An 11,885-nucleotide genomic window follows, 5' to 3' on the forward strand; every position below is an offset into this window, starting at 1 on the left:
GATAGATGATTTGAGAGCAAATAGAGAGGGAGCACTCTCGTCATTTTTTCAAGACTGATTGATAAACTCTTGTAAAGCCCTTGCCTGATCTACCAGTGTTTTTGTTTGTTTATCTACCAAAATATAATAATACCGTTGTGTGTCTTGTGACAACTTCTCCTCCACTGTATCAACTATGCGTAATCGCCCATAACTTACCAGTCAATGACAACCCATTTGATCAAAAGAAACCCCACCAATATTAAAAACATCAGGGGTTTGCAGGATACATACAGCAGTTCCAACAATCAACATATCCAGGTTTCACATTGATCAACACACAAAAATTGCCCCGCACCTCTGCCGACAGCATTGTTTGTATAGACAACAGTAACCCCCAACATTTAACGGCTAAAACAAGCGTTTTCTGCAATCTGCAGCGCCACAATAACAAGCCAATTGCTTTATATTCCCATCAGGACCATGGACACTGTCAAGGGCATAGCCGTAGTCATAAGTGAGCTCCTACACAAAAAGGCAAACAAAAGTCATCAATGACTCCAAAATTCAGGCAAGGCAATACAACGATGACAGTAAATGAACACAATCGTTTTAAGCTCAAAGAAAAATATACATGACCAATATTATTTCAACCTTTAGAGGGTAAAATCAAATTTCAAAACCAACCACCGTCCAAAAGTCAGGAATGCATATGTCAACATAAGTAATCTTAGCCTCATCATATGATATTCAACAAATGGCTGCTGAGAAGTGGGACTGTGAGAGGGCACTCATTCTCTTTCCAAACCAAAAACTTCTACAATGGGAAAAATACTGACCGTTCTTTCTACAGTGTGTAAAACCATCAAGATATCATGCATTAACCAACTCATATGGACCACAATAACTCTTTGGATAACTCACTTTAGCCAATAAACATGATTCTTCCAAAGAATTATATTTTAATAGGTAATTTTATAAAAACTACAGACATTGCCTCTCTTACTAGTGTACTCTCTTAGTTTATTTGCTCTGGTCTTTGCTATGAATCACATAATCAAACTACCTCTCATAAAAAATTGTATTTAGACCCTAAACAATGCCCAGAGTCATCCGCACCTTTACTTAGAAAGACAAGAAGGTTACAATTTTCTGAAATGTGATGCGGCATACCTTACTATTGAAATTATTTTATCAATTCAATAAGAAAATAAGATGAACTTTTAATTCACTAAGCAGGAAAAAATGGGATCATAAAATTACCTGCAACGGAGGTATGTTGTCTGCTGCAAATAGCATTACTCGAGCCATTTTGATGTCGTGGTGTGAGCTCAAAACACACTGGACAAAGAGATTTGGCTCACAACTGTGGTTAATGAACCTGGCAACATTCCCAGATTGTGCCTTTCCACATTGTCAATTGCCGGCATTGACGAATCTAGTTGACGCCTCTGTTGGTAAAATAGAAAATTGTAAGTTCCAGTGCATCAAGGTACAAATACAATAGATTCAAGAAAATTTCATAACCCATATGTTGAGAAATGCTTATATTCCAGAAATGTTCGATCATACATGCATCCATGGCACAAACACAGATCCAAGAAAACTTAGGCGACTCCCATCCAAAAGTACTTTTATGTGCCATTTAATCCCCTATCAGACAATGAAGTCGGGTCTCTTAAGTACAACCAACAGGAGCGGTATTGTAGATTTAAATATTTAATTGCCCCAAGTACACACTTCCTAATTCGTAAACTGACAAAATAGCCAGCTAAATTATGCATTTCAACATTTAGAAAAGTTTTAGGAAAATTACCTCTCTTCCACCAAGACCCCTCATTGTTTGTAAGCAGTCTATATCAAAGATATAGTTATTCTCAGTGGCATTATCCAAATCCTCTGTCCTCAAAAGTATGCCAACGTACTCACAAACTGGAGCTCCAGAAGGTATAAAGTCCCAAGATCTAACCGCCCAGCCTTTTTTCGGAGTACGAAACACCTGCCAAGAATAATGAATTAATAGATTTATAGGTCAAATCACATTGATACAGAGATAAGTATAACAAACTGAATCAATATGTTTGATGTCATGTCACAACCTCAAGCCGATACCTCAACCCTCTCTGAGATGTTCGATTGACGCAACCAGGTCCACAGCCACAATTAGGCCCACACTCATAAACAACGTCTTTAGCTTCAATCAACCTGAAAAAATGTTACACAGTCCGAGTACTATAGGATTAGAACATAAAAAACAAAGACTAGCAAAATTCCTCCTTGACCATGGAATGCTTCGATACATTATGTCATTGAACTATTCAAAAATACGATTCGATTAGTAGCATACCTGCCACCATCACGATGAACATAGGGAAAGTCCGAACCATTGCGTGTCACACATGCACAAGTACTTGGATCCATGCAAGTTCCTTTGCAGTTGCATCCAGAGGCGATTGTGGGAAGTTCAACATTAGGACCAAGTCGGATGGACTTGCAATATGTGTATCCTGTAAATATCAAGAATATAACATCTAAACTGACTAAATTTCAGCAATCACAATCACTTGCAAACAAGGTAGTTAAATCGTAAAATCGAATCGTAAGATTTTACATACCATGTAAAATTAAGAATAATTGTCAATAATGTTCCAAAAATAACATAAAATTTATTGGATATATTTCTGAACCATATTTTTGTTTTATTTTGGTCCGACAGGGTCCCTTTTCACCCAAATACGTATCAAAACTACATTAAAATTAAAAAAAGGAAAAAAGAAATACAAACAATTGCAACATATTTTAACGATTTTACTCGCGATTTTACCGATTTTAACGATTTTACTCATGATTTTATGTGATTTTGTGCGATTTTACAACCCTTACGATTCCACTGCTATTTAACTAGGTTTCTATAGGTATGATCGTAAAATCATACAATTTTACGATCAAAATCCCGATTTTAACTACCTTGCTTGCAAACAAGAAGTATCATTTTGAATCCAACATGTATTGGTTCCACACAAGATTCCCACAAATACCTTGTAAAGTTTAAATTAGATTTCGGTTAGTACGTTTGTCTAGAGTTGCAATAGATTTAACAACATACAATGCAATCAATCTTTAGAGATTGGAAAATTGTCCAGAAGGTGATAGAGATATGCAATAGTAAGTAAATAATCTAATGAAATGAAAATGTAGCCCATCCTGCAAGGGTGTACATTTAGACAAGCGAGTCAAAGTTGATCTATTGGAAATTAGGAAATAGGAAATCAAAGAAAATGAACTACACTCTGTAAATAAACTATCCTTTGAGTTTCGATGTAGTGTTCAAAAAAATACCAGGACCAAGAGAAGTCTCCATCAGATCAAAGAAAAACATAAGTTAAAAGTATTAAGCCTCAATGAAAGTGAAAGAAAAGAAAACTTCACAGCCAACTCAGCAATATGGCCAATTGTGTTTGTGTTTCATGAAATGATGAAACAACGTACGAGATAAAATATGGTTATGAAACTAGAACTCTAGAAGCTCAGCTTTAACTTCAGCTTGATTACGAATCAGATTTACAAAGCTTGAATAACTCAATACTCGGCTCATGTCAACACTCTTCCACTCCTCGCAGAATACGCTAAACCTCACCCCTTCCCCCTTTTGTTAATGTTTCCTCTCCTATTAGCAAACTCGTTCATACAAACAAAAGAAATTTCAAACTTGAGCACCATGAGCTGATTCAAGCATGGACAGGAAATAAAAATATTGAAAAGTGGAATAATTTTAAATAACCTTTGCTCCAATTAAGCTAGTTATTGTGAAAGAAAACATCTGTTAAGTTTAGGTGTTAAAGATATCTCTGCCTGGAGCCATTTTGCTGATGACATTAACTGACAATTAAAACTCCAAAATTTTAACTAAGATGCGGGATAAAATCGCAACCAAATGCTGCCAAGCTTTGTTGCAGTCATGCCTGTGGGGCGTAAACACTATGCATTTTAACAATTGGAAACCATAACCAGGGCACTAGAATTGTTACTTTAACTTGCCTGTGGGTGCAACAGGTGGATCGTCAACCAAGTTGGTAGCTGGAATGGGCACATCCTCTTGACCTCCAGTAATATCCTCGCACACCAACCTTAGCCAATATAAAGATAGAATCCATTTATAATTCAAGATTACAAATCAATAAACAACAACATCATTGTTTAATATAGCAGTTTATTCTTCTCATACCCACGTATTTCTGAAACAGACTTAGGAACTCGCCCATGAGCAAATTGAACCTATAATACAAGTGAAATAATCACATAAATGCAAGTTGCAATGAGTGGATATCAGCCAGGTATTCAAGATGTTTCTTTTTCCTGATAAGAAGTTACACACATATAAGCATTTATTAAAAAAGGAGCTATTGGCCTAGTGGGTCGCCTACTCCTTACAACTTCAAAATAACGTCCCAGGTTCAAGTCCCCTCTCACGCTAATAATAGTGAAAGAAGAATGACATATAAAATAAAATAAAAAACATTCATCGTAATCAGGACACTTTTAGTTCACTACAGTGCTCCATCACATTTTTCACAGAAGTCGTAAAGAGCAAGAGAATTTAAAAATATATCATTTATGTTCTGCCAAAAAGGTTATTGAAATGAAAATCACTTATTTCTGTTTTCCACGCAAAAAAATATGCAAACATGATTTTGACTCTTCACTTCACTGAGAATCGTTCAAATCTCGCTCTTCAAATTTGCAATAATAGAGGAAAAGCCATCTGGCAAAACAGTCATTGACATAAAAAAACAAACACACTTAAATCTAACTGACCAGATTATGCAGGACGTGATACCATAACATGCATCTCTCCAATTTTGTTTGAGAGAGCGACAACAGTAAAGCCTAGTAAGTTATTTATCAAAGCTTTGTAAAATGGTAAAACAAAATTGCATTACAGCAAACCAAGTTTATTGCTTTTTAATCAACTTGGGATAGTGGTTTACAATGTTTTATGTCACGCAAAAGAATTTGAGCTAAAGTAGGGAATGTCATAGAATCAATAAAGTAGACATTCGGTGTCTCCAAATTAGAGGAAAATAAAAACAAAAAAACACCTGATTAGTGGTCAAAATTGGTTGTCCATCAAGCCGCCTAAGTCTATACTTGAATACCGTAAATCCAGATAGACCCTTCTCTGCCCAATACTGAACAACCTGCAAAGTAGGGACAAAATTAATGAGCCGATTCAAATAATTAAAAAAAGTCACGTGATCTGAACACAGAACATTTGGAAAACGCTAATTAACCCCAAGTAAATGCCATATAGACAAAGTACATAAATATGATTAAAAATATGGGAGAAGATTCTAATACAAAGATCACCATATGAAAAGACAAAGCACATTGGAATTGATATTATCAGCCACAACTATTCATAAATGCTAAAATTTATAGATCATAGACAAGGTGCATTTTTCCATTGGTAAAAGGGGCAACACTAATTTCTTAGGCTTATATTTACTGTACTGTTCGATGTTAATTAAGCTCAAAGAAAGAGTTTTTGTTTACAATGGTAAAAGAAAAAAGAAACTTCACAGTACATTCTGAGTAAGGCTAATAATGAAAAAGTAACACAACATTTAAATTAAGTTCAATGCCGATCGCCCTCTCAACAACCTTCAACTTGTAGAGCTTAGAAACATATATGCAAATCACAAAAGGCAGAGCAACAGACCTTTGTAAAAAAAATTTCAAATATTCATATGAACATATAAACTACGTCATAAAACATTATATTAAAGCATCCATTCAGAAAAAAATATTTTTTGATTGTATAAAAAATTATATTATAGCAAATTTGGCAAAAACTTTAATCAAATTTATCATTAAACCTTATTCAAATTTTCTTTGCCAAGACTTCAATTGATGTCTAAGACTAAAGCTCAAAGCCTTCAGCAATATAACAAACAAAAATATCAAGGCATATGCAGTTCATTATAGCAACCATGCAAATAAGATAACAATTAAATATTTGTGCCTAGAGGAAAATGAAATACATCATTTTGAACAATTTAAACTGCAACATGCGTTGCAAAATGAAACACACGCATACCAGGAATGTAAAATCTACCATTTGATTGTCCAGTATAGATAAACAACTTGTTTACAAGCCTTCCGCAGTTGAGGAGGGTTAAACAAAGGGCAAGAAGTGCAAAGCCTTACCCTCACATAACGAAGAGGTTATTTCAAGGAATTGAACCCATGACCCTTCGGGTTGATGTCAACCAACTACCAATAGGACAAGGGTTTTCCCTCACCATTTGATTGTTCAATAGACGACACGACACACAGAAACATTCATAACTGAGATTATTTCATAAATCAAAGAGCTTTCAAGACATCTGAAGCTTATGAGGCAAACAGCATCCTAAAAATAGAAAATGATTTGAAAAAATAAACAGACAGGACATGCAAGGAACTTTTTATATTATTATCTATTTGAGAACGTGGCAACTCTTCAAGGTTGCCAACATTTGACCCACCCCAGTAAAGTAAACCTTGGATACTAGCAGTCACCCTCAAACCACAAGTATCATTCTAAATCCAAGATACACCAGGCAAGACATGCAAGGATAGTAGAACCCCCATTTATCATCATGCTGAAGTTGGGTTCTTAAAGAGAAAATTCACCTTGTACAAGCCATCATATGTGTAAACTTTACCAGAGTAGCTACTAGAAGATTCATGGCCACGCACAACTCGAACAGGCAGACATTGTTCCACACAGTTCTGCAATGTAAATATTTATTTGTAATTAAGATCTCATACTTGATACCACATGCTGTGCACATTAATTACAAAATACACAAAGGCACAAACACAAACAGACAAGATAACATATATTAGCATCCCTCGAAAGAAATTCATCATACCATCATCATCTTGAAAAGACAATGAAGACCTCAGAACTAAACCTTGACTAAGGACACAAACTATTTTTAGTGTCTCAAATGAAATGTTGATAAACACATTCTGGAGACAATGTGGAAATTTTTAACACTATATTTAGTATTGAAATTTTTTATGAATTCTCTGATCAACATAACATAGGTACTAAACATTTAAAATTATGTTAAATTAAATTTCAGAATATGTTCAGATATTCTAGGTGCTGATTCTCTTCTACTAGATCAGGATTGTAGGCTTCTTTGGACTTAGAATTCACTTATTCTCGATCTCTCATTATCTGCTGAGAAGCCAAGATACTACTACAAATATTAGATAAGATTACAGCTAAAGATTAAAAAGTAAAAACATAGCAATTAGCATCATTGTGAAGGAAATAATACGCAAAAGGGATATAGTATGATTATCCACCTTGCAATAATCATCATTCATTATTTTTCGCAGATAAAAAACAACTGGCAACACAAAACAGTTAAATAAGCAAATTAATTCAAAGAGTTGAGAACTTAATGACGACCTTTAGTGCCAGATTACCACGTTCCATGACCTGATCTTTAATTTGACGTTTGTCTCCGGTTAAGTTATGACCACCTTGACCAGTGTAAATGACGTCCTCAGCATTATCGAGATCATCTTCATACATGCCCGATATCACAATAGCAACAGCTAGCGGCAAGGTATGGTTCCTATATTCCTGCGATTTCCAAGGTAAAATATGAGAAGTTGGAGTTTCTTAATAAAAGTGCTAGTATAAGATCAACGCTCACCAATGAGATGAAAAATGTAAAAAGAATAATCAGTCGAAAGGCCCCTTTTACAAGACAATGATTGACTAATATCATCAATAGCAAGGGAACACGGCATGGTGGATTGCATAAAAACAACTAACCCTTGGGGCTTGGAAGAAGCAGACAAGAGCTGGATGTGTGGCAACATAAAGAATGATAAATTAAAACGAGATTATTTGATCCACATGTAAGGTAGCTTCAATCAAAAGTAAAATAAGAGAAAATCTAAAAGATGGTTTGAACACTACCAATGCAACAAATTACAAAATACACATCAAAGTCAATTTTGTTATCATTTAAGATTATCTGTTATTTTACTTTTCAACATGGGGGAGATTTGAACCCCTGCCCCCTATAGGGTGGCAAGAAGCCAGCCACAAACCAGTAGTGCTCATCCATTATCGTTGACCCTATATCCTTAAGAGTCTCTTCTCAAGTTTCTCTTACGCTAATGTTCAGCTGAATCATCATCTCTTTTCAGCCATTCAGAAAATCCGCCTATAATTTCTTCATAACCCTACTTAGTCCAAGTTGCCTAGATTCTAAAGACCACATCTCAAATTTCAAACTTTAAATTAATTTGCCCTCTGGTTTCATCAATTAAATCCAATATTCCGCCTATTTGGCTGGGCGGCTCCACCCTGCCAAACGCACAACAAACTCCAGCAGAACCGCTGGCTAATAACCCTACTTAGTCCAAATGCCAGTGGTTCCGCTGCCTCTAAAGAAGCTATTATCTGCAAAAAAACATGCATCAATTGATTGTTCAATGAAATAAAATAAATATCCTAAAGAAGGCAATGCACTACCCCCTTATTGTAGGACTGCCCCATATAATCGATTCCATTCAGCCAATGGCTATGGAAACCAACAGCGACCATCTCTGCCCGTGAATAGAACTGGTGCCCAACATTGATACCTGCCACGAAACACAACTTCAACTCTATTACTCAAAACCGTCCAACCTATAACCTCTACATGTTTTAAAATAAATTTTCAAAAGCCTAAAGCAAACTACAAAGGTCAGAAATGCTTATATATGGGTTGGTCAAACCTTAAACATACCAAAATAGCATATAGACAAAATACATAGCAAGAGAAGCCCCCCACCTGGAAGATCACCAATTCTTTTCTCAGGGTATAGTACGCTATTTGTCTCAAGCATCTGCAATAGTTCAATATGAAGGGGAAAAAACAGCACAGACTATGTCAGAATATTGCCAATACAATCATTTTGTAATACCCAGTACCAACTTCGTTCAATATACAAATATTCACCTATTCATAGATTACAGAGATAGCATGAAAACGTATTATATCAAAATCATCATCATCATCATCATCCTTTTTACAGGTTTTATACAGCTGGTAATCAAATAGTTATTTACCAATAATCGGCAAAAGGTACAAGATATGGCCGTTTATTAGTTTTGATGCTTAAAAAATCCAAAAGATTTTTTATGCTAATATTTTTCTGAGATACAGCATAAGACAATACAAGAGGAAAGAAGACAACATTGTTTCTAGTAGTGAACTAAGCAACTAGCGAAGAAAGCCATAAGCCATTAATTTCAGCTTGCCTTACATATTGCCAGCTGCTAATCAAATAGTTTTTAACCAATAATGGGCAAAAGGTACAAGACATGGTTGTTTATTAGTTTTGATGCTTAAAAAATCCAAAATATGTTTAACTGAAGAGTTTATAGAGCATGTTAATATTTCTTTGAGATACAGCATAAGACAATATAAGAGGAAAGAAGAAAATATAGTAGTGAACTAGCAAAGGAAGCCATAAGCCATTAATTTTAACTTGCCTTAGATATTGCCTTCAGATCAGGACGCTTGGCTGTTTTTTTAGTATCCTCTTCAGTTGTAACCCCTCTCTGCACGAATTTGAAAATTAGAAAAGTCTGGGAAAAGAAGATTATACATTATAATTGCAAAAAATACCAGCTCCTCAATCTCCATGTTCTCACTCACAAACATATTGATGATTGCCACGTCTTAATCATAAATCATAAACACAACAGTGGTGCAACTCGCAAAGGCTGTTATTATATCCAACTCGGTCTTTAGAAACAACTACACCTCACCAGTCTGACCCACACCATATACAAGTCGTATGCATACCCTTCATAAAAAATTGGATGCAAACCATACTTCAAACATCCAGCTTCCTTGTTACAATTTTTTTCAGAAAAATATTGCATAAACCGAACGAAAAACTGAGAAAAACCCAAATAAAAGAATCACAATCCACGGTAACATGCGAAGCCCATAAAAGATACCAACCTTCGATTTTTTTGAAGTTTTCTTAGCAACCTCCACCCGTCGACAACGTTGCTCTTCCTCCTATTGTCCGCACCAAAAAGGCATAAACGCAAATTTGACAGTCGAGGAAAGAACTGAATCGAGACAAACTGATTATTTATGAAAAAACAAACCTGTACAAAATGCAGATAGTGCTTGTTGAACAACCTCAAAGTCTCCTTGACTGTTGCATGGGCACTCTTCTCAGGTACACTTGCCACCTTGCTTTCGCTCAAAACCTCACTCTTCACCGGCGATTGATCTTTTCTGAAAGCCTCGCCAACAATAATTTTTTCATCCAGTGCCTCCTCTCTCGCATTCCCCCTGTTTGACTTCTTCCTGCTATACGTGATCGTGCTCTTGGTACTACCACTCACCTCATGTAGATCCTCATCTCCTAGAAGCTCGACCCGTCTACGAACAAGAAGCTCCTTCTCCGCCCTATGCTTCTCTTGGATCCTCAAGCTGAGTCTCCTCTCTTGGCCCTTCATGCTCTTATTTTTGGTCTTAGCTCCCGCGCTCTTCTCGCTCTGAGAAGCAGCAACAGCCACCAAATGGTGCTCGATTTCCCTCTCCGCTGGAGACCTGAGCTCGTCCGAAGCGATCTTCAACACCATCAGCAAACGCAGAGACGTGAATCTTGAAATTCCAGAGAGAGGGAGAGAGTGCGGAAGTGGAAATCTTTAGGGTTCGCAGCTACCGAGGGAGAGAGAGTGTGTGCGCGTGTGACAATCTTCAGGAAGATGGCGCGTTGGCATCGAAAAGGTGCAGTGTCCGTATATTTTGGATTTTCTGGAGTCTCTTGCCCGCGCTGTGGTTTTTGGTCTCCCTCGCAACATTGGTCTGAGGACGGAGAGGGTGAGTGAGATGTCGGAGGCAATCATGTCGTGGGCTCGGTCTACTCAACTTATAAAAGGGGATTTAGAGCATCTGTCAGTTTCTCTTTACAGATTCTCTATCCAATCAACACTGCATCAGATTACCTATCATATTCTCTATTGCATTAAAATAATATTTATTTCTCTTTTCTTCATTTATTCTATTCATATAAACTACTTCTATTTAAAATAATAAATTAATTACATTTAAAACAATATATTAATTAAAATAATAAATTAATGTTATTAAAAATTAGAAAAAAAATTGAGGAGAGAGAAAGAAGAGAGAGAAAAAGTGAGGAGAGAAAGAGGAGAGAGAAAGAAAGGAGTGAGGAGAGAGTGAGGAGAGAGAGAAAAAGTGAGGAGAGAGAAAGGAGTCAAAAATGTGAGGAGAGGAGAGAGAAAGAAAGGAGTGAGGAGAGAGAGGAGGGAAAAAATGAGGAGAGAGGAGAAAATAAAGTAGTAAAAAATATTATTTTATGTTTAGGGAAGTGAATAGTGGTTTTCTAGATGTAGGGAACTACTGTTCATATTCTGTAAAATAGGGAACCTCTAGGTAATCTGATGCAGAGCTCTATTTTGACAAAATCTCTAAATTTTACAGACAGACTCATGTTTAGGTAATCTGATGTGGATGCTCTTACATGTAAGGACAAAAGATAAGAGTTGTGTTCAAATAACATAAGTTCAAAAAAAATATAGAAATAAAGACAAAATGTAAAAGTTTACAAAATGTCCTCCCTATTGTAAAATATGGCACTTTTCTTCTTTTTCTTTGCGACTAAGAGTGTGCTTGGATTGAGAGATTTGGGGGAGAAAAGGGAAGGGAGGGGAGGGGAAGTGGGATTATTTTTACCTCTCTCATGTTCGGATAGATAAAAGAAGAGGAGGTAAGAAAATTTGTTTAATTTATTAATTTATCCTTATTTTTATGTTAAAATATTATGTACAAGGGTAAAATAGATATTTAACTTACAAA

General features: G+C 36.0%; 1 protein-coding gene across 1 annotated transcript; it reads right to left on the reverse strand.

The window, feature by feature from the left end:
• Window positions 1–143: 143 nt before the first annotated feature.
• Window positions 144–10,921, reverse strand: LOC120016842 (histone-lysine N-methyltransferase, H3 lysine-9 specific SUVH4-like). Its single transcript, XM_038869780.1, is given in 16 exon segments — window positions 144–504; window positions 1,243–1,382; window positions 1,385–1,430; window positions 1,796–1,978; window positions 2,079–2,184; window positions 2,327–2,486; window positions 4,018–4,106; window positions 4,205–4,254; window positions 5,079–5,177; window positions 6,655–6,753; window positions 7,448–7,624; window positions 8,528–8,637; window positions 8,829–8,883; window positions 9,533–9,601; window positions 10,011–10,070; window positions 10,163–10,921. Coding segments are annotated over 16 exon segments (2,040 nt in total). The 5' UTR covers window positions 10,646–10,921; the 3' UTR covers window positions 144–390.
• Window positions 10,922–11,885: the final 964 nt, after the last annotated feature.

This window comes from Tripterygium wilfordii, chromosome 15, assembly GCF_013401445.1.
Source record: "Tripterygium wilfordii isolate XIE 37 chromosome 15, ASM1340144v1, whole genome shotgun sequence".
Taxonomy (NCBI): Eukaryota; Viridiplantae; Streptophyta; class Magnoliopsida; order Celastrales; family Celastraceae; genus Tripterygium; species Tripterygium wilfordii.